General features: G+C 43.0%; 2 protein-coding genes across 8 annotated transcripts in view; one reads left to right on the forward strand and one right to left on the reverse strand.

Annotated features, from left to right (window-relative positions):
* Nucleotides 1–14,458, forward strand: part of osbpl7 (oxysterol binding protein-like 7) — an 80,224-nt gene extending 65,766 nt beyond the window's left edge. For all 4 annotated transcript variants that reach the window (XM_068013502.1, XM_068013505.1, XM_068013503.1 and 1 more), the window contains 6 exons: nucleotides 314–392; nucleotides 815–959; nucleotides 2,213–2,357; nucleotides 3,924–4,050; nucleotides 6,217–6,339; nucleotides 7,129–14,458. In XM_068013502.1, coding sequence (XP_067869603.1) covers nucleotides 314–392; nucleotides 815–959; nucleotides 2,213–2,357; nucleotides 3,924–4,050; nucleotides 6,217–6,339; nucleotides 7,129–7,237 — 728 coding nt within the window. In that variant the 3' untranslated portion in view covers nucleotides 7,238–14,458. The remainder of the gene's footprint in view (nucleotides 1–313; nucleotides 393–814; nucleotides 960–2,212; nucleotides 2,358–3,923; nucleotides 4,051–6,216; nucleotides 6,340–7,128) is intronic.
* A 5,736-nt stretch (nucleotides 14,459–20,194) lies between these two features.
* The window catches only part of tbx21 (T-box transcription factor 21), a 182,244-nt gene continuing 175,270 nt past the window's right edge, over nucleotides 20,195–27,168 (reverse strand). For all 4 annotated transcript variants that reach the window (XM_068013508.1, XM_068013506.1, XM_068013509.1 and 1 more), the window contains 2 exons: nucleotides 24,471–24,532; nucleotides 20,195–22,636 (listed from right to left, as the gene is read on the reverse strand). In XM_068013508.1, the coding sequence (XP_067869609.1) occupies nucleotides 21,931–22,636; nucleotides 24,471–24,532 (768 nt within the window). In that variant the 3' untranslated portion in view covers nucleotides 20,195–21,930. The remainder of the gene's footprint in view (nucleotides 22,637–24,470; nucleotides 24,533–27,168) is intronic.

Raw genomic sequence — 27,168 nt, forward strand, 5'->3', positions numbered from 1 at the left:
CGCGCTCTCTTTTTTTCCCCCCCCCCCCCCCCCCTTTTTGTTCTGTGCTTTTACTTTGTTCCTGCTGCGTGATCCAACTTCTGCCTTGTCACAATTATTGTAATACTAACGCTTTGCCTAAGAATTTGCTAAGGGTTTCCGACTGTCTAAATGGATTGCAATGGTCTTTTTCAGGTCTTGTACATTCCTGTGTACCACCAGGTGTTTATTGTTCTAACGGTTTCTTAAAATAATTCCATCGTCGGAAAAGCTTTGGGTTGTGTTTAAGAGACATAATGAGTTAAACACAAGACTTTCTCCTGTCTGGTTTCAGATGTCAGGTGGAAGAACAAGTTCTGGGGGAAGTCCCTTGAGATTGTGCCTGTCGGAATGGTGAACGTGAGTCTACCAAAGTAAGTAGCAGATTTAGAAATGGTTTTGATAGAGCAAATAGGGAGAAAGGTCAGTAACCAGAGGACACCGATTTTAAGGCGATTAGCAAAATAACCAGAGGGGAGATGAGAAAACATTTTTTTATGTGGTGAGTTGTTATGATCTGGAAAGCACTGCCTGATAGTAACACTAATTAGGGAATTGGCTAAATAAATGCTAGGAAACATTTACAGGGCTGTAAGGAAAGAACAGGGAAGTGGGATTAATTGGATAGCTCTGTCAAAAGCCAGAACAGACACGTTGGGCCAAATAGCTGTGCTGTTTCATTCTATGATTTGCAGAGACTTGTGCAGTCATTCATGGGTTGAGAGAGCAGGGTTCAAATATAAGCAACACATTTGTGGTGTATTTGCTGCAAATATGTTTTCTGTGACATTGCCAGGTTTGGCGATCACTATCAGTGGAATAAGGTCACCTCCTGCATCCACAACATCCTGAGCGGGCAGCGATGGATCGAACATTATGGGGAAGTGACCATTACCAACATAAAGAGCAATGTCTGTCACTGCAGGTTGACGTTTTGTAAGGTGAGTTCGTCCATGAGGTTCTTGTCCATTTAGCGTTGGACAATCCAGTTGGAACTGTCTGCAATACTTCTGAAAGGTAAACCTACTCGATTTAAAATGTCTTGTACTTTCTTTTCCCTGTATCTCCTGACTCTGAGGCACCCATTAAAGGGATGGTGTATTTGGTCCAATTCTAGATACTGCACTGTAGGAAGGATGGCAAGGCCTTAGAGAGGGTGCAGAGGAGATTTACTAGAATGGTACCAGGGATGTGGGACTTCAGTTACACAGAGAAGCTGGGATTGTTCTCCATGGAGCAGAGAATGTTGAGAGGAGAGTTCATTGAGGTGGTCAAAACCTTGAAGGGTTTTGATGCAAGTAAAGAGAAACTATTTCCAGTGGCAGAAGGGTCAGTCACCAGAGACGCAGATTTAAGGTAATTAGCAAAAGAGCCAGTGGTGAGATGAGGTTTTTTTTTAAAATACTGCGAGTTGTGTTGATCTGGAATGTACTGCCTGAAAGGGCGGTGGAAGCAGATTCAATAATGAGGTTCAAAAGGGAACTGGATGAATACTTGAAGGGGAGAAAATTTGCAGGGTTATGGAGAAAGAGCAGGAAAGTGGATAACTCTCCCTCTTCCTCTTTCTCAATCCCAGCACAAGCATGATGGACCAAATGGCCACCTCCTATGCTGTGATTCTATGGTGGATCCTTTTGGACCACATCTAGTCATATATCCAAAGGACAGGGGGAGAAAAGTGCCTGAACTGGGATAGTTGGATGGATGCCTGGTTATGATGCCTGCTGTCAGAATGTAAATAATACCAACTAAAACTGGAGTCCTGGGGGGAGCAGCATTAAAACCGAGAACTGTGACTTCCAAACATTGCTCTCCCTTGTTTGTTTAACTTTTATCCCCTGCCTCTGCTATCCTGTTCATTCCAAACTCTAACCAGAGGGCACAGGCTCAAGTTCTGAAAAGTTAAGGTGAGAAGTTTAGAAAGAGGTGGCTGGATGGTGTATTTGACAAAATGAGGGGTGGTAACGGACGAGGGAGAGGTGGTAACAGGATGTGAGGTGGGGGTCATGGGGTGGGAAATGTATGTGGTTAGAGTAGGTGGCTGGCTGAATGAAATACAATGGTCCTCTCTGGTCTTGTACTTTCTGATGTTCTACCAGGTGTTTATTGTTAACCAGTCTCTTCATGTAAAAGCTGCATAAAGTTTGAATCTCACTCTGGGTTTTGCCAATGGCGCTTTCTTTTTTTATTCCAGACCAAATACTGGAGTTCAAACGTAAACGAGGTTCAGGGCTCAGTGCTGGATCAGAGTGGCAGGGTTGTCCATCAACTGTTTGGAAAATGGCATGAGGGGCTTTACTGTGGCGGGCCACAATCGGCTAAATGCATCTGGAAACCAAGTAAGAAGAGTTACATTGTCTCCCACCCAGGGCTCTTTCATATTCAGCGATGTGTACAACAAACCCACTCCAACCTAGTGCTCTTCATTCTCAACAATGGTCTGGAGAGAGCCCCCTGATGAAAGGAAGTCTTGCATTTATATAGTGCCTTTCAGAGCATCGCAAGGTTTCAAATGTTTTACAGCCAATGAGGTATAGTCACTGTTGTAACATAGGAAATGTGGCAGCCAATTTGCACACAGCAAGCTCCCACAAACAGCGATGTGATAATGGCCAGATAATCTGTTCTAGGTGTTGGCTGGTTGACGGAAAAATATTGGCAAGGACACCAGTGGGAAATTCCCTGTTCTAACTCAGTTAGTGCAGTGGGATCCTTTACATCCACCTGAGAGGACAGACCTTGGCTTAACTCATCCGAAAGATGGCACCGATAACAGGCCTGCCTTGGAACATCAGCCTGGATTTTGTGCTGAGGTCTCTGAAGTGGAGCTTGAACCCACGACCTTCTAACTCCAAGGCAAGAGCACTACCACTACCATTAAACCATGGCTGATGGGTCAGTAAAGCGTTGTTCAGTGTGGAACTGATCCAGGTATCTGTGCTAAGGGAGCTGGGGCCTTGGTGTGCCAGGCTGTGGTAGGGAAGCAGTGGGCGGGGGGGAAGGAAGTCAGTCAGATGATGACTATTCAGTAACCTTCACTGAGACCCACAACCTGAAAACCCCACTACAGGTCTGATGGTCTTGGCCCTCTCTCTAATTTCACATCTACATGCTGCCCCTTGGCAACATCATCTGAAAACATCATCAGGTTTTGCTGCCTGTATCTTAACTCGCACCAGTCCTCATCACCCCTGTGCTCGCTGACCTACATTACCTCCCAATCCAGCAGCGCCTCAATTTTAAAATTCTCATCCTGGTTTTCAAATCCCTCTGTGGCCTCCCCCCTTCCTTTCTCTGTAACCTCCCCCAGCGCTGCAACCCTTCAAGATTGCTGTGCTCCTCTGATTCTGGCCTTGTGAGCATCCTCAATGTCTGTTGCTCCACCATTGGTGGCTGTGTCTTCAGCTGCCTCGGCCCTAAGCTTTGGAATTCCCTCCCGAACTACGTAGAGACATTGGGGCAGGTGACCAAAAGTTTGGTCAAACAGTTAGCTTGAAGCAACGTTTTAACAGAGGGGTGAGAAGTAAGAAGCTGGAGAGCTTTAGGGCGTAGACTGCTGAAGGTACAGCTGCCAATGGTAGAACAATGAAATAAAACGCAAACAACAAATTCTGTAGGTTACATTGGTCCACATCCAAAGTATTAGCCTGTCTTCTCTCAGATGCTGTGTATTTCCAGCGTTTTCTCATTCTGAATCAGATATCGTGTCCTGGGTGAGATTTTAAACATTAAACACCCCCCAGCTTCATTGGATTGAATGAGCTGCAACTTGTCAGCGTTCTTGTGTTTTTTTTTTAAGGACATAGATGTGTCATTATTTTTCCAATAGTTCTGATTTCAACAAGGGTACAGTATTTTATCCTGGTGATTCTTGTAACCTGTTTTGTTTCTTTCCTGTCTTTCAGATGCTATACCTAAAGATTATGAAAGTTATTATGGTTTCACCACATTTGCACGAGAACTTAATGAGTTGACCCCTGACCTTAAACGCATCCTACCCTTGACTGACACGCGCCTGCGGCCTGACCAGAGGTAAGCCGAGGTGGCCGGGTATTAGAGAAATCTCCACGCCTGTTTGTGAAGAAGACACTGAGACTAGGATGCTTTGGTGTAGATTATTTATTGCTTTTTTTTTATTGCCAAAATATACTTTATTCATAAAAATCTGTAAAAATTACATTACCAATTTCAAACAGTACCAAGTCAAAAAAGTCACCAGTGCAAAGGAGGTCTGTTTGCTTCATTACAATCATGAGTTGCCTCACAACCCTTCCATTTCACATTTGTCATGCCAATTACATTTTTACATTTTACAGCAAATGAAAATTTTCCCAATACAGTTCGAGGGGTTTCCCATGGATCCAGTCCCTCCGTTCAGCTTGGTGGGGGGACCTTACACTGTGGTCTTTCCCCATTGAGCCTTTGCTGCGGCTGCCCCAAGCTTTAGTGCGTCCCTCAGCACATAGTCCTGGACCTTGGAATGTGCCAGTCTGCAACATTCGGTCGTGGACATAACTTTGCGCTGGAAGACCAGCAAGTTTCGGGCAGACCAAAGGGCGTCTTTCACCGAATTGATAGTCCTCCAGCAGCAGTTGATGTTTGTCTCGGTGTGTGTCCCTGGGAACAGCCTGTAGAGCACAGACTCCTGTGTTACAGAGCTGCTTGGGATGAACCTTGACAAAAACCACTTTCCACACTTGCTTTGCAAAGACACATTCCAGGAGTAGGTGGGCAACTGTCTCTTCCCCATCACAGCCACCGCGGGGGCATTGTGCGGAGGGGGCAGGCTTGTCACAAAGTTTACTTCTGCTCTCCAAGCAACACCACCAGCCAGTGCTGACTGGCTCTTTATACATACACACACTTGAATACAATTAACTAATTAACACCCAACACCGGTTCACCCTATTATCTTGAACTACCAGGTATTTATCATCCATTAACAGAACTTCAGACCCTAATACTGGGTTGCTTTGAATAAAGTCACCATTAGCACTGGGGTAATGCAGTTACTCCTAAAGTCGTCATTTAAAATTCAATCCAACTCACATCTTAGCTGACCATAAATTATTCAACTGAGTTATGTTGTCATTCTCCAAGGATATTTCTAGTAGTTTGTGTTGGGGATTAGAATCTAATCCTAGAAACTTCTGCCCTGTGCTGTTGGCGCACAGACGCTTGATGGGTTTGTATGTGATTGCTTCCTCTGCTATTTTAATGGAGGAATTACTGCACACAAAATGAGAGGGTTAACACCTCAGTAATTTCACATGTTAACATAGCCATTGCGATTTCTGGGCCCTGGCTAAATGGGTTCCAAATAACAGGTGGACCTGGGAGAACAACGCTGTACACCCAGCAGTTCTATGAGAGTGCTGGCGTCACTGGACCCTGATGCCAGATCTCGCACAACAGCCCCAGTGTAGCAGCCTGACTAAGAGTGACTGTCAGCAAGACTTGGTCTTAAAAAACAAAGCAAATTTTCATTCCATTGTCCTGTGTATGGCTGGATATATGTGCAAGACTAAAGTTTGGGGATTTTTCAGTTCTCCTCCAATTTCTGTTGTCTGTTGTGGCAGATCTTGTGTAACCTTTAAATACAGTTATAGGAAACTCATCATGTGGTTTCCGTCCATTTGTCTGCCCACTTTAAATAAATAATATTAATGCCGCCTTGTTATATAACAAGGTGGCTTCCCACCTAAAGTAACTTTATAATCTTTTATCAGTCATGTGATTGATATTATGGTAGTTTGACCATAGGCATGGTTTTTGCTGTAGTATTCTGATGCACTGATTTGAGCATTTGAAAGACTAGGCCCCTGCACCTTGACCGGCACGAATTTGGACAGCTAGTCCTCCATCAAGCTGATTGGCCGCGGAGATCCGGATTTTCTACGAACTGAACTAGAGGCCATTCAATCAATCCTGCCTCTGCTGCCCTTTGCAAGAGTTCCACTCCCCTGCTTTTTCCCTATGGCCTTGCAAATTTTTCCACATAAGGTATTTTTCCAGTTTTTAAGAGTTATTGTTGAATCTGCTTCCACCACCTTTTCAGGCAGTGCATTCCTGATCGTCATAACTCGCTGTGTTGAAAAACAAATTCTTCTCATCTCCTCCCTGGTCTTTGCCTATTATCTCTGCGTCCTCTGGTTACCGTATGAATGCTTTTTTAATTTAATATTTTAATTCCCACAGGTACTTGGAGGAGGGGAACACTGAGGCAGCGGAAGTTCATAAACAAAGGATTGAGCAGCTACAGAGAGATAGAAGGAGGATCGTGGAGGAAAATAATATGGTCTACTTGTCGCGCTTCTTTACGTAAGTAACAAGCAGTTATGGCGATCAGCCATTGCCGCACGTCCTTTTTTTTTTACAGGCAGTGGGGTCAGTTTTATACAACTCTGCAAACAACTGCTGATGCTACTGAAACTTTGAGAGCTCTGGGACTGAATCTGAAGCTGGGAATGCGGAGGAGAGTCAGTCCTGCTCTGTTTTGGAGTCAACTGTTTGTTTGTTTTTTTTGAGTGAGATTTCCAGAAATGTTTGAACTTTAAAACTGACAAAGGTCGCGTTTTGACTTTGTCAGTGTCTCTCCTTGGGTGTCTTCCATGGTTTTCAATGAATTTTCTGCAACAGCTAAGCAGATATTCGAATTGAATTGCTACCTCCACATTCTGCCCCTCCCCACTTCACACCCTCTACATTCTACCCTGCCCCCCCCCTCTATGCCTGCCTCTACACTCTGTCCCTCCCCACTCCACACCTCCCTGAACATTCTGCCCTACCCTGCACCCCCCTCCACAACCCCCTCTGCAGTCTGACCCGCCCCGCACCTCCCTCTAGACATCTTTTACATCCATCTGCGAGGGGTCTCGTTTTCGCGCCTCATCCGAAAGATGGCACAGCAACAATGCAGCACCCCCCTCAGTACTGTACTGGGCATGCCAGCCTACATTTTGGTGCGCAGGTCCGTGGAGTGGGACCTGGTCCCATGACCTTCTGACTTGGAGTCGAGTATGCTACCAACTGTGCCATGTCTAACACCTTCCACGCTGCTGTTTGATGTTAAATCTATTCTTAAGAAACTGTGTTATGTCTTCCTTCCAGGAAAACCATTGATCCCAGTGGAAGAGAATCCTGGATGAGCAATGGGACTTACTGGGAGCTGAGGAAAGATCCTGGATTCTCAAAGGTGGACAACCCAGTGCTGTGGTGAGAATGCAGTGATAGGCAGTGCAATGTCGAAGGCCTTTGCACCTCTTCTTTCTTCTGCCGTACCCCCAGACCCTGCTTCTCTGATATACCTCTCAGTAGGTGCCTTAAGTTTTATACAAAAGAGCACAATTGGCCAGCACACAACTGTCTGAGGCAAAGAACAGTGTACCAACTTCTTTAAAAAAAAATCTCCCTCTCCCCACTCTAAAGTAAATCAAATGAGGAAGGGAGTAGGAGTGTCTCCAGTTATCTCAAAAAGTGCATTATTTAGAAATACGCTGTAAGGTTGCTGCACATAATACCTGTCTTAATTGTGACATGTGCACACCTGTCTTTGTCTGTACTCCACCAACATTTTTTTGAAAGTTCCACACTCCGTATCCCATGTAAAATAATCTGATGTTTTAACAGACTTTGTTTTAGGAATGATTTTAGTTTATATTCAAAACTTTTTTTAAATGTATATTTATTGCTGGTTCTGAAAGACAAGTTTCCATTTTATAATTTACTTCACTGCCTTTGAAGGTCTGACTGACTGCTTGATGCCTTTCATAATGTCATTACTTGGAGTCGTCATACACACTTGTTATTGGGTTAAAGTTTGGTCTGGTACATAGGAGCAGCTTTTTGTCAAAGTGTTTTTCGGCTGTGGAAATGAAGCTCTAATATATTCTCCCCACTCTGTGCAAACTTCTCTTGGAGCTAACAAGGCAGCTAAGTATTTGGGAATGGCTTTCCAGCCTCTTCCATCTCCCCCCTCACCTCCGTATGCTGATGATTTACGCGAGATTAAAATGGTGTATTGCACAATTCAAAAAGAGCATTCAAAGCTTTGAGTTTGATTTAAAAGATCACTTTTTTTTTGTCTGAAGGGATTGTACGTTTGCAGGAATAAATACTGGAGAGATCATGACACTAAAGCCTGGCTCAGGAATAGAATTAAAACCCAACCCGACCACAGCCAACCCAAACCCAACCCGACATGAATCTCCTTCATCTGTTCCGGCAGCAGGGTATTCCTGCAGCTGGAGTTGTGGGGAATCATGGGTAAGCCTGATCCCATGACTTCCTGGAAGCAGTGTCCAGCCCGACCCGAGCTGAGCCCGAATACTGGACTCGGAATTTCGACCCAACCCGACCCGCGCCCGACACACGTAGTCGGGTTTAGTTGTGGTCGGGTCACCAGGCTTTACATGACACTGTGGAAACTGTCTTGGCTGCACAATGCACATCTTGTACATATCTACAAAATCCAGGGAACAATGGGAATTACAGGAGCTGCATGGATACACAGAGGGAGGAAGCACTGTTTTTCTGTTCTAAAACTGCACTTATTAATGAGATGATTATTTGGATTTTTTGAAAGATTTTTTTTTTTCCATCTTTTGAAATACTTCACAGAAGACATAGTTTGAAATTACTTTAAAAGGCTGAATAAGCATCGAGAAGTGAAAAAGCACTTTTTTTAGAAAACACTTGGAGCTCTTTTTAAAAAAAATTATACCAACAACTTATATATGTATGTCATTCCTTGTATACGGGGAGAGGTGCCTCAGGGCAGTGCTTAATAGGTGGCTACTGAGTAAGAATGAATGATCAGAAGGAAGTGAAAGCATAAAGAAGAGTTTTTTTTTTAGGAGACTTATGGAGACTGGAGTTCTGTCGTGCAATAAAACCATGACAGGCTCCAGAGAGTACCAGCTTTATATATTAGTGCTGCAGAGATTGAGCAACAATATAAGAGACTCGATGGCAAAGCGACATTAAAGAGACCAAGGCTTAATTACTATCAGGATATCCTGACTGGATGAGATCTCTGTGCTAACTTTAGGAATGTGTTTAGCGTACAATGAGTTTAGGTTGTCTTGGAGCAATTCCTCAGGATGCACTAGCACAGCACGAAGAAAAATTACAACAATAATTTCACGGCAGTAATGGGCCGCAAAATCCTGTCAGCACAATAGAGCTGCAGTCCAGGATAGAGTCAGCACCAAGAGTGAGGGGAGAAGAAACATAATTAAAATAAAGTGTGTCTGGGTGGTGCAATAGTGTTACTTCATCTTATTCCTGCAGGTGAGGTCTGGATTTTCTCACTCAAACCTGTGCAGTTGTTTTGTTTCTGTTTCATCCCCTGTTCGTTTTTGACGAGCCCTGCTCTCTGTCCTGCTTGTGTGGCCGCATCTTTCTTGGTTGCAGGACAGCAGTCTTAAAGATATCACTGCTGAGCTGTACAGACGAGTGGAACTTGCAGCCTGTCTGCAGCCTTGCAATCAACTGACTGCACAGCCACAGCTGGTGCTGCTGATGCCTGAGAACTTCAACACTAGTCGTGTTGTGCCTCCAGAAAAAGGGAGTGGAACCCCATAAGGAGTGTAACTTCCATCCTCTGCAGGCATGTCTAATGTCTCCTGCCTCCGCCAGCATATACCCCATCATGTTGTGTTACAACGCTGCTTCAAGGGACCTATAAATGAGTGTATTAGTGTAGGTAAAATGCTGGCACTTGTCACATTGTTGCTGTGTTACATTGTGGAGCCACTTGGGAGTTTTGCCACATTTTGCTGTGACTCCCAGTGATCAGGAACCCTGTCAAATTAAATGGAATTCAGAACACCACATAACGGGGAAGTGACCATCCAGGCATAAATATTTGTATGCGCATTTATTGAAGATTCTAATGTGCAGCTTTAGCTTTCTGGTTCTGCTGTTGGGGAAAGCTGTGGGCCAGCAGAGAGACACTGCATTGCACAGGAGCTAGCGTTGGTGGCGCACTTGAGGCCCTTGTTGAAGTTCAGTGGGCCTCTGTGAAGAAACGCCACATGTTGTCACTGTCTCTGCTTCAATGCTGGGTGTGGAATGTTGGCCCAGGTTCGCACTTCCAATCTCAGTCAATCAACCTCTTGCTGGAAGTGTACTATGGACATCAGGTGAGGTCAGGATGGAGCTCCTCTGCTGATTAGATTGGCAAAGCTCCTGGTTGAGTTTTTCTTATCCATATTGATCAAAGCACAAGGCAGTCATAGCAAGAGAGAGGGTAGAACACTTGTTGAGCAGCAATAGACTTCGTAAAATTCACTGTTCTGAATTGCACTCGTGTGTTCCACCAAGGTCTTGCACGACTGAAATGCTTCCCAGTGTATCGAGTGTTAACATTTACAATTAAATATTAAAGTTAATAACTTACTTAACTATTGGAAGCCAATGCTCATATCTATAATAGAGCAGTAAGAAGTTTATTTCAACAGTTAGCATTTTATTTTTCATGTGAGGACATTTCTCTGATCTTAAGCATGTGCAATTCTTTGTATTTAGTTCTGACACTTTAAAAAAAAAAAACTCCATTAATGTAGTAATTTGAGTGTCTGAATACGATGTTTTAATATTTCCTACATTAATCTTGAATGGTTTGTTGGAGTAAGAAAAGCTGCCCCTCGGCTAGTGCAATTGGCAGGGGGCTACAATTACCCTCCGTATCCCCGAGCTTGGGTAGGGGGAGAAATCAGCCAGGTGTCCTGCTCTAGATTGCTCTCCAGTGCTTCCTCCCAGATACCATGCGACGTGATGGTTACATCAGGACCAGGTGTAGGTTCCATTGTGATGCCACCTCATGGTAAGATATCCTGCCGATGCTCACTGACTGAGGCTTACATGTGAAGCGTGTCCACTTGGGTGGGTTAACAGGCCTGCCAAAGTCTGCAGAATCCTATCCATGTGAGAGTAAAGAAGGGGATGGGAGGAGATGGGATGTTAGTAAATTGTCTGATTTAAATGTGAGCATACCAGACCACTGCAATGAATAATCCCAGTTATATCACTCCAAGTTCAAAAATAGCAATCTTTTCAGATCTTCCTACCCATCGTATAATCAAAAACTTGCCACTAACTGGTCAAACCTGAGCATCATAAAGATGAATAAAGCAAATTGATTTCACTTTCTAGTCAGGAGCTGAAAAGAGGAAAATGTTAAGGTATTGGATGAGACCTTTCCTTAGACGTGGAGAAGGTTGGCATGTGTTCGCTCTTGCTGCTTTCAGGCAAACCAAGATTGCATGATGGTGCAGAGAGGGAAATAGGAAAGAATATAAAATTAATACATGAATGTTGGCTGACTTGGAATTACTTTCTGGTTATGGCTATGAAGGTTCCTACTCTTACTCAGATGGTCTATCCCTACTTTATTGTCCGGCCTGAACATCTTTGATGTATTTATGGAGTGTGGAAATGTTCATCGCTCACTTTTATCATTTGTTGGCCTAAGTACTGTCTGATCATTCTAATGCTGTATAAAGCTGGTATTTATACCTATAACTTGGGACGTTATTGTCTGCAGGCAGGCAGTAGACAACTTATCAGAACACATGATCTTCCGCTGGTTATAATTTACTGAGTTACGATGATTTGGCAGTTATTCCCAACATAACTCTTCGAATCCATTTTCCAATCACTTCACTTCTGTAATATTTTGAGACACTAACCTTTTTGTAAACCAGAGCAAGATTTGTGTTAAAAGTGCCAAAATCAAATCTGTTCAACATGTGACCTGAGACATGTAATGTACAGACCAAAAACAACATTCTTTTCGAGCCTGCATAATTGAAGTGGATTCAAGGAAAACCCTTGGCATTGGTGAAATGGAGAATGATCAGGTTTTTCTAATATCTGCCAATTTTCAGAGAATATTTTTCTCCCATATATAAATTCTGCCCATTCAAGATCTACTTTCAGTCTGGGAATGGGGTAATTGAGATCATTCACCAGGTTTGAACAAAGGAATCTATTTAATTTTATTCAAGTTTGCCAGTTACCTGGACTTAATCATCCTTCCAATAATCTGAATCCAGCTGTTGAACAGCCTCAGTAAAGAAATATTCCCTACCCTCTATCTTTTAAATGTGCTCTTGTCCTACAAATCTGCAAGTATTGATCTGGGTTTGCTTTCTCTGTCCCAATAACTATTGTGGTATAAATGTTTTGAGTGGGTCGTACTCCGCCCAATTTTTTTTTCCCCATTGACTTTGGCCACAACCAGCGTGGTTCTTTAATAGTTTGACAGGTCTTGTATGTGTAAGTGGATTAAAGATGGTTCTTGTTGAATGACCTTTGCTTACTTTTTCCATTATTGCTTAAGGCTTGCAAGGCAATGCCAATCTCATTATTAATATGGGTCAATAGTAACTGAGCTGGGTCTTTGACTTCTGATCATGTTGTTGGTTTTGACTGATGACCACAGATCTGCTCAAAGTGAAGCTACACATGCTACCAAAGAAGGAACAATATATTGTAATGTCTAAGCTTTGGGTTCCTTTTGATAACCTGGTCAAAATTAGTGCCAGTTTTAAATCCTGCTTTTCAAAGGCATCAGGAGTGATTTTGACCCTACTCTTGTTGCCCTTCTCCACTAACCTGTTTAGTAATCTACCCCTGCCCCACCATCACTAATATTTTACTCCTCCACCCAGAACTTGTGCAGTGTTTGAGAGGGGGAGATATAGATGTGGTAGGTGTTTAGTGGTGAAAAATCATATGTCAAGCAGATTTGATTTTGGACACTTCTTGATGCCACTCAGAGAGGATAATATCTCTGTAGGAAAGTGGTTTAATGACTTTTGTTTCTGTGCCTTGCTCACTACATTTGTTGGAAAATTTTTCATTTGGTTCAATGCCAGAATGCGTGATATTTTGTGATAACACAAGAAGGTGCATGATCATTGGCTCACCACACCCACTCCAATAAACTGGGTACAATTTGCACTATTTCAGAGTCTCCCCCATTTGCATTATTGCTGGAGAGAAGTGAATAACTACACATGCAGCTCCCAGAAATCTTCCTGACCACATCCACCACAGCCCACACCCCTCTATGACAACCAGGCAAAACTCCAGGATGTCGCTGTAACCTTGCATTCTACATTTTTCAATGGTAATGGATTACATTGCACGGATAATCTACCTATGATTCCAGCAGGACTGGAAACACAATAGAGTTTCATTGTATACCTATCCCTGCTACTGCATAATCACAGTACTTAAATTAGAAAATCATATCAATCCATAGCTGGGGGGGGGGGGGGGGGCGGTGGTCAAAGATGCTTTTGTTCTCCAATGTCACTGGGTCTGAGGCTTGCCAATGTTACCCTGCAACTATATCCAGTGATCACGGTTACAAAGAAAAGTAAATTTTGAGAGATTACTCCAGGTGTACAGCCTCTGTGGATTGGAGAATAGAGCTCAGTGCCCCTGATTCATGGAGCACCTCATTTTCCAGTGATTAAATTCAAATCGGGTTTCTCTTTACGGAAGCTATGTTTTTTCCAGCATTTTCTGATTTTTTTTATTTTAAATCCAAGAAACAACTGAATGAGAAAAGGCCATTTTGATTCTTCAAACCCGATTCTTCTACAGGGTCTATACAATCCTGAACTGTACCCTAACTTACTTGATACCCTGAAGAATGGTTTCTGCTGTCAGTCACTAACTTCTGGCAAAACCAAATCTCCAGAGTAACCATCGAACCATACACACATTGTGAGCTGTAAGGAGCACGCTGACCCCATATCCACATACACATGCTTTCCAAGCAGGAATCAATGATGATGACTGAAGGGGAGCTCTGGGTCTTCTTCCTGGGGGCAAGTGCTTGTTTGCCACTTGTGCTGTTCGCTGCCAGCACTGACAAAACTCTTTTTAATAAATGTAGACTTCCATGTCCTTCCACTTCATAACACTGTTTTTGGTTCTCCAAAACTGCATCATTCATACTTGCTCTAATGTGAATTGTCAGTGCTTCCACTTAAATGAAAATCCAGTGCCCATTTTTGAAACACAAGTGTAGCATCGCCCTTACAGTCTTAGGACTGACATCTTTAAGGTCACTCATGCAACATGTTGAGATTTTGGATTGGGGTAATTGGACTGATCCGGGCGTGGAAACTACTAGCAGGGCTCATCCGAAATGTTACAGCAAGTCTGGAGCTTGTGGAAAAGATGTCATGTCATTCTGTCTAAATTATGAATTTTGGAAAATCTTTGTATAGTTTGAGGAAATGGCGATTATACCTGACTTATTTGAATATTGCTTCAATCAGGAGTTTTGCTTATACTTTGTATTGAAACAAAATGAAATTTCCATTTGAGCACAGTCTGACAAGATGTTTAATAAATTATTAAAACCTTGTACTTGGCACCTTCAGAAAATGTTTATTAAACATGATTCCATTTCAAATTCCTGAGTACGTGTAGTTTTTTCTCCCCCCAGATGTGAGGAGACCAAAGTCTCCCTAATGGTGTGTTTTAAATTATAGCTTTCAGTTCCCATTCTTCAGTTTTCTGCCCTGAAGAATAGACTCGAGCTGGGAAATGGTTATCCAAGCACGGGTAGGTCTCCTGTGTCTTGCTGAAGCTGAGTATTATGAAGGAAGCTGATCACCACAGCTGATTTTTGATTGTGTCCTTGCATACATGGTTTTACTAGCAGGCATCACTTAGGAACATAGGAGTAGGCCATTCAGCCCCTCAACCTAAACTGTACATTTAGACAAGACGGGACTTCTGATGAACAATGAGCAGCGCATAGGAGCAGGATGAGGCCATTGAGCCCCTCGAACCTGTTCCACCATTCAGTTAGAGCATGGCTGATCTGTATCTGAACTCCATCTACCCACCTTGATCCCGTAGCCCTTAATACCGTTAATGCCTAACAAAATCTTGGTCTCAGTTCACCCCCAGCTACTGAAGAGGTTCAGTAAATGTGCTGGCTTTTCTAGTGCTGAATCTATCCTGCTTTGTATTTTGGGACAAATTGGAGAGCATGTTGGTACAAAGTCATGGTTACCCTTCTTGCTAGAAGTGCCGCCACCCCCCCCCCCCCCCCCCCACAACCCTCTTGGGCCACCGAGGATGAAGGGGGTATTGGGGACATTCCTTCTAAACTTTCAAAAACTACTTTCTTGGCCATTTAATTGAATGACCCTTCCCCTGTATGTTATTTACTGGACTGGTTCTCCAAGATAGACTAGTAAACTGATGCAACCTTGGCGTGCAGGCGAGGGAATTGAATGGGGAGTGGTTTTGTTGGCGACATGGCACCCAACGCCGCTTCCAGTATTTTCTGCAGGAATTGATGGCTGTACAATAAGGATGAGCTTATATGAAGATGGTGGAACATGGTTCCTGTCATTTACTTCAAGCAACACCCTGCAAAGAATGATGTTCCTGGTGTACAGCGTTGGGGTATGTAACTGGGGCAGAGTAACTCTGAGTATTCAATTTGCCTTAGTCAAGGCAGGAACATCCCTGTCATCCTTTGTGCTGAGCACATCTTCCTGAAGTAGGATGGTCTAGTTAAATTTTTAACAGTAGATGGTGCTGCAGGTTTACACAAAGCAATTTAAATGTTGCAAGTGCTTTAGAATTCATGCTCAATGTTTTTAAACACTGTTCCATTAATGTCCAAAGAAATCTAATACTTAACTGACAAACCTTTAAAAAGACATGTAATGGGTATAAGCTGGCACTACCTGCATGGTATGGATCTGATTTTTAAAAAGTGTTGTGACGATGGAAGTTATTCATTTAACAAGACCACAGTAACTCGACTACAAAAGCCTGTGTTTATATAGTGCCTTTTAACGGAGTAAAACCAGTGCTACACAAGTAGTATGAGACAAAATGTGACACTGAGCCACGTAGAGATATCAGGGCAGGTGACCAAAAACATAGTGAAAATAGTAGATTTTAAGAAAGGACTTAGGGGAGTAGAGAGTGGTGGCTAGCTTTAGGGAGGAAATTCTAGAATGTTTCCAACTCCTTAGCAAGGTATTCATCTACATAAAGTAAACTAACTTTACCAGAATGTCTGCTTGTTCAGCGCAAGGTTGCATTTCACCCATAACAAGCATCAAACTCTGCCATCCTCTCTGGAACAATTTGCTTAATATTGCCTTTTTCAGAAGTATTGTGAAGATGACCTTTAAAGATACATCCTGCTTTTCTCATATACTGTACATTTGAACAAATGAAGGAAATGTGCTGATTGAGACTGATCAGATCTCAACATCTAGATTCCCATTACAAAGCTGTTAATTCACAACAGGAACTCAGTGGAGAGCTCAGTCATGAGCAGAGGCGTGCAATATATTTTTGCATGGTTTGAAAATTGGAGATAAACTGCTGGCATTGGTGCACTGCTTGAAATGCAGCACAAGAGCCAGGTACACAGCAAGACCTGGTATAATGTGATTTCAGTCTGTGGTCAGTTTGAGAACCTGCACTTCTGTGACTTTACCAGTAATGCTCTTCACCTGTTACTGTCCTTCGCCTTCTCTGATTTGTCTACACCTCCCTTGCTGAAACTGCCTCTTGCACACTCTGAACAGTTTTCAACTGTCCATAAAGCCCAAGAAAATTGGCTTCTGGGTTTCCTACATTTCAACGTTTTTTTTTTATTTCTTTCACGGGATGTGGGCACTGCTGGCTAGGCCAGTATTTGTTACCCATCCCTAATTGCCCTTAAGAAGGTGGTGGTGAGCCGCCTCCTTGAACCACTGCAGTCCATCTGGTGTAGGTACCCCCGCAGTGCTGTTAGGAAGGAAATGCTATCGGCTCCCAAATCCATATTCACCTTCCCCAGAATGCTATAATTGAATCTCTCTAATCATATTTTCACCCCTGCCACTGTACTGAAACTGTTCTTGTCAAAGTTACAAATTACGTCCTATGTGACTGTGATAAAGATAAACTATTACTCCATGTCCTTCTTGACCTGTCTGCAGTCTTTGGCATGGTTGACCACACCATCCTCCTCCAACACCTCTCCACCCTCGTCCAGCTGGGTGGGACCACTCTCACCAGGTTCCATTCTTACCTATCTAATGGTAGCCAGAGTATCACATGCAACAGTTTCTCTTCCTGCTCCCCCACTGTTACCTCCTGTGAAACCACCAAGTCAGTTTTCACATGTACACTGATGACACCCAGCACCATCTCACCACCACCTCTCTCGAATCCTCCACTGTCGCTAAATTATCATACTGCTTGTTCGACATTCAGTACTGGATCAAGATTTTCCTACAATTAAATTTTGGGAAGACCGAAGCCATTGTCTTTGGACCCTATTACAAACTCCGTTCTGTAGTTACCAACTCCATCCCTCTCTCTGGAAACTGTCTTGAGGCTGAGCCAGACTGCTCAAAACCTTGGTATTCCAACACACACCTGGCTGGTCCCCCACATTTTACTCTCCGTAAATTTGAGGTCATCCAAAACTTTGTCCTTAATCGCACCAAGTCCCGTTCACCCATCACCCCCGTGCTCACTGACCTATTTTGGCTTCCAGTTAAGCAACATCTTCCTTTTAAAAATTCTAATTCTTGTTTTCAAATCCCTCCATGGCCTCGCCCCTCCTTATCTCTGAAATCTTCTTCTGCCCTAGAACCCTCTGAGATATCTGTGCTCATCTAATTCTGGCCTCTTGCGCATTGCCAGTTTTTATCCCTCCACACTGGTGGCCATGCCTTCAGCAGCCTGGGCCTTAAGCTCTGAGTTCCCTCCCTAACCCTCCCCATCTATCTGCCTTGATGACGTTCCTCAAAACCTACATCTTTGGCCATCTGCCCTAATATCATCTTACACGTTACGGTGCCAAATTTTGCTTTATAAAGTTTCTGTGAAGCACCTTGGACTGTTTTATTATGTTAAAGGTGCTTTATAAATATATTGTTCTTGAGGGGGGTTAGAATTTGCAGTGTACTGTCTGATAGGGTGGTGGTTACCTATTAAATAGTAGATTTCAAAAGGGAATGCGTAAATACTTGAAAAAGAAAAAAATGTAGTGATATGGAAAAAAAAGTTGGGGAGCAGGACTAACTGGATTGCTCTTCGAAAGAGCCAGCACAGGCTCAATGGACTGAATGGCCTCTTTCTGTGCTGTGCTCTTCTATGATTCTATTTACTATCACTTTAAATGTGTGATTCATCAGGCAAGGAAGGAGAAATCATTTTTCTCTATCTATCTTGGTGAACTACACACATTAAAACAATACTGCAAAATCGATAAACTGTCAGCAACATTGTGGGCGTTACCAGTCATGATTTTCTGTTGTTGGAGAAGGGTTTGAATCATTTGTACAGAAGGGTCACTGCTGGCCTGAAATGGTTGGCTCAGGCAGCAGAGCGAGGTGATGGGAAGGACAAAATTAACTACTTCTCTCTGCTGGGTTCAGAAGAGCTTGTGTTCCAATTTTACTCGTTAAGTTTCAGTATTAATGCTTGCATCAAAATTTTAACATGAAGTACTGCAAGAAGCTTAACGCTAAAACAAAACTCTAAGTACTGCTGGGACAGGACAAGGTGGCGCTAAAGATGATGCAAGTTAAAACTAATAAGCGTTCTGTGACGTGAGACGTTGCATTTTAGAGACGTGCTCGGTCTTCATGTTGGTGCGTTCATCTAAGTAGCTTTTTAAATGGCCTGTCAGCTGTGTAGTAATCAGATTATGGGGAGAGAAAAATTGCCCCAGACCAGCAAGATCCCAGGTTCGGTCTGTGCTGAGTTAGCTAACCTGTAGTGCTTGTTGAAAACAATTTTGTCTGCCTTTTTTCCCTCAATAACTGAAATTTTTAGTGTTCAAAATAAACAAAATCAAAAATTACCAGTTTCATAATATGATTAAATTTACTCATTGATTTTATCTGTTGTGTCTTTTCTCATATCCTTAATGTTTGCATTACATGCCCCAACCCCATCAGACACTGAACAGTGCAACTGGGGTCCTTCCTTTTACCCCGTTCCCTCTTCCTGAGTCTGGCGGCTAATGCAGCAGACTGGCCCTACTCAGAGTGCTAATGGCTCGGATTACCACCTCATGGTGAGGGGAGGGAAGGGAAGTGCCAGCATTAAGCGAAATGGAGGGAGAAGGAGATAGAATGCATGGCAAGGGGGAAGGAATGACATGGAGAATTGATAGCAATGAAGAGAAGGATTGTGACACAAAGAACAGGAAGACAAAAGCTGGGGCAGTGCTGAGAGGGGAAGGGGGAGAAACTGGGAAGGCCACCTTTGGTTGGAGATGTGAGCAGGAAAGGGTTAGCATTAATGGTTGGAGCTGAGGTGGGGGTGGGGGGAATGCCTACATGAACTCTGAAGGAAGGGAAGAGTATTTGAACTATGTTGGAGGGGAAGAGGAGTGCTGGGTTAAACTGACGAGGGAGAAGAGTGCCAGTATGAACTTGGAACGTGAGGAGGTGCCGTTACTCTGTAACCTTGGTCTGGAGAGAATCAAAACAAAAACGGAAATGCTAGACCTACTCAGCAGGTGAGGCAGCATCTGTCGAGAGAAAAACAGACTTACAACGTTTCGCGTTTGAGAGAATGGACTTCCTTTGTGAATTGGGGCAATTGGATGTGCTTTCTGTCTGTCACAGTCTGGGCTCAATCCTGAAAAAAAAAGACACTTCGGAGAAGTACCCAGCAAAAGAAGGTGCTTACAGGAAACTGGGGGGTTGTGGGGGGGGGGGATAAAAGCCTTTATCATCTCATGTAAAGCATTTGATCTGTCACGTTGAGATATACTTTCAAAATTTCTGCCACATTTCAATAAAAGAAAATAAAGTCAGTCATTTCCTGCTTAAATTTCTGACCTTGGGCATTTACGACCAGTTGCCAGTCTACAAACTTCCTCAACAATTGGCCTCAATGTACCTGTTTGCAGTGGCAAGGATTGACTTCAGGTTGTGCCCATTTACAGCAATTGACCTTGGGATATGTCTTTTTACATCAATTAATCCTTACAGCCATAAAGGGATACATCAAATGACACATTTTAACAACAGAACGTTCCATTTTGCATTATTATATGGCATAATTCTCCAGTCCTTATTCAAAGGTGCGTCCTAAAAATGTCACAGGAAAGCCTGGTAGCAGCTTCATTAAAAAAAAAATTTCAACAGTGGAAAATTGGACTTGATGTTTTTCTCTTTTTATTATAAAAATGAAATAGCTACAGCCATTGTGCATTTTTCAATTTATTAATCATATACATTAACCTGTACAAACCAAATGTTTATTTAATAAATTAAAATAGTCAAGAATAAAATTCCATGGTTGAGTGCTTCTACACTTAACATTGACACAATAGGAGAAATCTTCTTTAATATATACATAATTATTTGTTTTACATTTTGATTTGGGTTCAGTACCAATGTTGGTTGGCTTTTGGATCTCTCAGGTATATATAAATGAAACCATTTACAATTGGTCCCCAGATAATTACATTATATATATATAATATATATACACACACACACATGGTCCTCATGTGGTATTTATGCAGATACAGAATAGCTCGTCCCTTCCCAATGGCTCAGTTGCTAATTGCACTGTCTGGTGCAGTGCTGAGAACCTAGATTTGATTCCTGGTCCATTCTGAGTTATCTCAGCTCAGAGTGGTGGCGTGGGCTACATGATTGATCTCAGGAGCTTTAAGTAAGGAGGGGGAAGAAGTACCAATCACGTTTTCCACCCATGATTGCCATCTAGAATGCTCTGCCATAATGGGCATTAGGTGAAGATAAGCTGGAGATTTGGGAGTGACACCCACCACCATTATAAATAACCAGCTTTTCTCTCTTATGTCCAGCCTTACTCCTGGAGAATGAACTCTTGGACAGGACACTGCAAGCCGTGGAACCGTAACCCCAGCAAGAGTCGGTTTCTTCAGGAGAGGAAGGGAGGAAAAGTGGATGAGAGGTAGTGGTTATGGGAATGAAAGAGAGCAGAGAAAGAAACCAGAGGTTAAAAGGGGAAAGAGGCAGACAAAGTAAAAGTTGAGCGGTACCAGATTAATTTTAAGGTACAGTTGAAAACCCAATATTGCAGAATATCTTCAACACAGCTATTTTTTTTTTCCTGGACATTTAACTTATTCAGTCGAAATTTTTAAAAAAGTAAAAGCTTAGATATGGTCCTGGCCCACTTACAACGACACCACAACCCCAATACTCTGCGTTCTCCTACTAGGAGAGGGGTCAGTTTTCTTCAATAATGTTTGTTGTATTTTGTGCTGCCATTTTTATTAACGAAGCAATGTAAAATATTTTTTTTTTATTTTTAAAAAAGCACATTCTTAAATTGAAACAAAACTTCTTGAAACACAGTAAAAAGAAATAACTATATTTGGGCTCCACCTCTTGTCAGCCATTTAAGTGGTTCAAATGGAACACAATTGTCACCGGTTTCAAAGATCATTTTCCCCTCTGTACATTGTAATCCTAAGAGACATGGATGGGATTCTGCAGCCTACTGAACAGTGCAAGACACATTGGGACATGAAAACTCTGATCGATAAAATTGTGCTTGCATGAAATGTTTTTATTTCCCTTCAACACCCATTTATATCACATATTAACTAACATATTCGCCCCTTAATATAAACACTTCTTACACCTCAAAATATTGCAGATAGCTCCCTGTGTTGCAGAGGTCAATGTTAAGAAGAAAATACACCCACAGGGCTATTAAAAAAAAAATCTCTCTCAAGGACAACAATGTTAAGATAATTTTATAGATTTCCCCATCCCCCCACCCTGTAGGGTGGTGACCAGTCTTAGGGCTCGATGCAGAGTTGATTTGCAGCACAGATGACACATCATACAGCATGTTGTGAAGTCTGGGCTTGTCCAACACTGCCATGGGAGCGATTCAGTTGGTGTAAAAGCTGTAGTACCCGGTATCGCTTCCGTTCTCCTTCTCGTACTTCTCGCCATTCTGATTGGGGGGAGAGTTCTCGGTGCTTGAGGTATAAGGAGACACTTTCCTCCGTTTACAATCAACCTCGTACAATCCCGAATCTGAAGAGTCTGCTGACTTTACGGAATGAGGCTCGAGCCAAGAAGAGTCCTCTGTTTCTTTGCTTTTGTCCTCTATGTTGGCCAGTGTTGGCCTGGTATCAGCAACTGGTCTGTACCAGGTCAGTGCAGAGCCAGGCTTGCTATGGTGATACTGAGAAGGTCCTCTGGTGCCCCATGTATTCCCTGAACTAAACGGATGCTCCTGGTAGTAGCCAAGAGCATGGGGGGTTGCTTGAAGAGGAGGAAAACCTTTCATACTGTAAGTCATAAATGCATTCCCTGTGTATTCTGGATCATACGAACTGAAATCCAGCCGGTTGGTGCTGGCCTGTTGTACCGGTGACATGAACCATCGGTGAGGGTTTGTAATGTCTTCCCTGTGTTTGGACGTGTGGGACACAGTCCGATCCCCGTTGTAGTACCTGCCCTGTGGCAGGGCATTCATGTACTGATCATGCAGGAAAGGCTGGTACCGTGCCCCTGGAACCAACTGCTGGCAGTTTTGCTGGTCCGGTGGAGAGGGAGTTAGTCGGTCTCCTTCCGAATTGCTGTACATTCTGAAAGAAACAATTAGAGAGGGGGATCATAGGAGCGTAGGAATAGGAGGAAGCCATTTAGCCATTCGAGCCTGTTCCACCATTCAATAAGATCAAGGCTGATCCGTGACCTAACCCCAAATACCCGCCTTTGCCCCATATCCCTTAATACCTTCGGATTACAAAAATCTCTCAATCTCAGATTTAAAATTTACAAATGTTCCAGCATCAATTGCTGTTTGCGGAAGAGAGTTCCAAACTTCTACCATCCTTTGTGTATAGAAGTGTTTCCTAGTTTCATTCCTGAAAGGCCTAGCTATCATTTTTTTTAAGACTGTGCCCCCTAGTCCTAGACTCCCCAAGCAGCAGAAATAGTTTCTCCCTATCTGTTCCCCTTAAGATCTTGAAAACTCAATCAAGTCACCTATCAATCTGCTAAATTCCAGAGAATGGTTTGTGTAATCTTTCCTTGTAATTTAACCCTTGAAGTCCCAGGTATTATTCTAATAAATCTACTGTGCATTCCCTCCAAGGTGAATATATCCTTCCCGAGAAGTGGTGCCCAGAAGTGCTCACAGTATTGATCAAACTTCTTGATACATAAATATACACAGTCTGTCCACTAAATGAATGATTAGATAACTGGATAGTTAGACATTACATACAGAAAATAAATTGGTAAATCATACGCAAAGAAGTGGTTACGGAATTCTAGTAAATTCTCAAGTATGAGTAGGATTTTGCAAGAATAATTCTGGGCAATCCTCCTTTGGGAGGGAGAGCGACGAGGTTTTATTACAATAGAGTTGGCTGCTAGATGGCATAGCTAATGGTGCGAAATCGGAATTGAGTTGATTTTATGTGTCAGGCTCAAAATGCCAAGACCCAAGCTGAATAGTTTCCAGTTGTCCAACCAGTCTCGTTCATTGTAGGTACCCAGAAGGCCAGAACTACCAATGGAAGCTTGACTTCTTCCCAAGTGGCTCCAGGTAACCCAGCAAGATGATGCCCCGTGAGTTGGCCAGTCCTCACTGTAGAAGCAGCAGAAAGCTCTGCACTGGTTAAGTTGTGTGGTTTTAGCCATTAACCTCCTGCAGCACCTTGTGCAGACCCTAACCCATGGCTGTTGCCAATCTAAACGAGCTGTGTGTCCCTCGATTATAACTCGGGGTGCCTACAGGGCAGGTGGGATGGAAGAGAGAGTTGAGCAAGAGATAGCAACCATTTTAACTCCTGGACTTTCATTAAAACAGTATAGTGCAGCACTGCCTCTTCCCTAAAACCAGTGCGGCTGGGAGCATGATGCCACTGGAATACCCAAGGAGATGGTGCCCAGCGTAAAGTTAGTGTTGGGGAAATGGTGGGGGTGTGGTTTGAGAGCGCCTGCGCTGGAAGGGAGAGGCAAAGCTGGATTGGGGGGGCCAAGATTCCTTCCAGGGTCCTAGGGAAGCACACCTGCTCTTCCTAGTCCACAAGGAAGTAAAATAAAGAGCCTTTTGTGCAGCGTCTTATCTGCTAGGCTTGGCCTGGCAGGAGACTCGCTGAGGCTTCCCGCTCACCCTGGCAAGTTAAAATTGTGTCATTGAGACCCCACATACATATGTGCAAAAGGACCAGCTTTGGGTGGCTGTCCTTCCTGCCTGCTCAGTCAATTTGGTTAAGATTGGGAACTCTCAGCTGCTGGCCTCTGCAGGCTGGGCAAGTAACTGGCGCAATTTTAACTGTCTACCCTCCTGGTTTCTGCCAGGCAGGTGGGGTTAAAATCACTCCCTTCAATTCTGCATAGTATAACTTTTAAAAAATAATTTGAGGTATTTTGCAGCCTGAGTAGCTATTACGCGATAAATATACTTACGAATCAAAATTATCTCGAAAGCCTTTTGCAAAAGGGTTGTGGTCTATTTTAAGTTGTGTAATCTGGAAAGGAAACATTCCAAAATGGTTAAGCACGGGTACATTTCCCTTTACATCTCCAAACATTTCCTGCCAACAGCAGTTTTATTGGTTGAATATCTTTCTGAATAAGTCAGGTCAATCTTTGTTTAGTGGAAAAGATTTTTAAAATGATTCTCTTGTTCTTGAATTTGCACTCCTGGGGCTAAATAAATTTTAGCATCTCTAACCCATTCAGTACTGCAGACCCAATTTGGCCTTATCCTCACTGGAGTTAATGATCACAAACAAACGCTCAATGAGTTAATATCTCTGGTATAATCAAAGAATGCTGTATAAATGTACTAAGGGTTTCCCTGCTAATTTCACCAATGATAATTTCTAGTCTCATATCCTACGGGGTTACAACAGAGATCCGTCAGCCAGCTTCCATAAAATGCATTAATACATCTTGAGTTCCTGCCAATACCCATCAACATGTTGTGAATTCAACAGTAAAAAGCCTTGATTTTGCACATTGTTCCCTCACCATTGCTCCAGTACTTGAATTGCTAATATACTCCAACACAACTTTCAAGCAATATAAGCTGTAACTATGAGCTCTTGTGCTCCTCCCTTCCCAACGGCTTGCACTAATCTGCATTGGAAAGGAAGTTCCTTAGAAGTCAATCCACGGTTGTGATTTCAACTGGAGTAGCTGTCAGGATGCCATAATTGGCCTGTCTGGGAGCAGAAGAATCATCCGCCTCCCAATTACTTTCCAGTGACCCCCTAGTTGCACAGTGGTGCAGTGGTTAGCACTGCAGCCTCACAGCTCCAGGGACCCGGGTTCAGTTCCGGGTACTGCCTGTGCGGAGTTTGCAAGTTCTCCCTGTGACTGCATTGGTTTTCGCCGGGTGCTCCGGTTTCCTCCCACAGCCAAAGACTTGTAGGTTGATAGGTAAATTGGCCATTGTAAATTGCCCCTAGTGTAGGTAGGTGGTATGGGATTAGTGCAGGGTTAGTATAAATGGGTGGTTGTTGATCAGCACAGACTCGGTGGGCCGAAGGGCCTGTTTCAGTGCTGTATCTCTAAATAAAATAAATAAATAAAATAGTAATTGTGTGTGGCTATTAGGTGAAAGCAATTTGACTTGGCTGCAATAGTCCCCTCCTCCCAATTGAACAACCTGCTGATTCTCACTAAATAGGCTGACATGTGAAGAATGGTCAGGTTAACAAGATACCAGAGGGCGTCCGGCACCAGTGGGATCCATTCCTCAGTGCGAGTCAGTGCCCTCAGGAGGGGGAAAAGCCTTTTAATGTCTTCAGCTTTTAAAACTACATTCCATATGCTTTTGGGACCTCTTCGCAATCAATACTGAAGGTGCCAGATGGTATGTTATATTCCAAAGGAAGACTGCTAATCTGCCCCTGCACCATGGGAAACGCAAAGCTGCTTGTACTTTTCCCATATGGATTCCACACCACAATATCCCACTATATCAGAGGAAAGAAGACTTCCAAACAGTTTGAGCATACTGTATATTGGAGAAGGCACAATGAAGACATATCCACTCCATGGTTTATGGTAAGACTTACAAGAGATACAAAAGTATGAAAAGAAGAGGTTGGAATTAATTAAGAAAGCCAGCAAGTCTTTGCTTGACTAACTGAATTTTTTGATAAAGTAACAGAAAGTTGATGAAGAGAATGCGGTGGATGTTGTATGGATTTTAAGAAAGTGTAAGATAAGTAGCACATAAAAGGTTGGTTAACAAAATTGGGACTCGTGGAACAGCAGGGTCAATGTCCAGTTGGATTTAAAAAATTGGCTTAAAGACAGAAAACAACGAGTCATGGTAAATAGTTATATTTCAGACTGGAGGATGATAGATTGTGGTGTTCCCCAAGGGTCAGTGCTAGGACCACTGCTTTTTTTGCTATGTATAAATGACTCAGATCTTGGAATACACAGTACAATTTCAAAATCGCCGATGATACCAAACTTGGAGTAGTGGTGAACAGTGAGGACGATACAAACTAGCAGAATGGGCAGACAAGTGGCAGATGGAATTTCATACTGACAAGTGTGCGATGGTGCATTTTGGCAGAAGAGATAGGGTGAGGCAATATAGACTTAATGGCGCAGTTGTAAAGAGTGTGCAGGAACAGAGGGACCTGGGGGTGCATGTGCATCGATCTTTGCAGGTGGCAAAACATATTGAAGGCAGTTAGCAAAGCATATGGGATCTTGTGCTTCATAAAAAACAGTATTGAGTACACAAAGCGGGAAAGTTATGCTGAACCTTTATAAACGCTCTGGTTAGGTCCCAACTAGAGTTTTACATCCAGTTCTGGTCACCACACTTTAGGAAGGATGTGAGGGTCCTTGAGAGGGTGCAAAGGAGATTTACCAGAAAAGTTCCAGGGATGAGGGATTTTAGTTACAAGCTTACATTGGAGAAGCTGGGATTCTTTTCCTTGGAGTAAAGAAGATTGAGGTGAGATTTGACAGAATTGTTCAAGATTATGACAGGCTTAGATAGGTTAGACAAGGAAAAACTGTTCCATTAACTGATCGTACAAGGACTAGCGGACACGGATTGAAGGTTTTGGGCAAGAGATGCAGGGGGAATGTGAGGAAGAACTTTTTTATGCAGCAAGTGGTAATAACCTGG

This window comes from Heterodontus francisci, chromosome 33, assembly GCF_036365525.1.
Source record: "Heterodontus francisci isolate sHetFra1 chromosome 33, sHetFra1.hap1, whole genome shotgun sequence".
NCBI classification, from domain to species: domain Eukaryota; kingdom Metazoa; phylum Chordata; class Chondrichthyes; order Heterodontiformes; family Heterodontidae; genus Heterodontus; species Heterodontus francisci.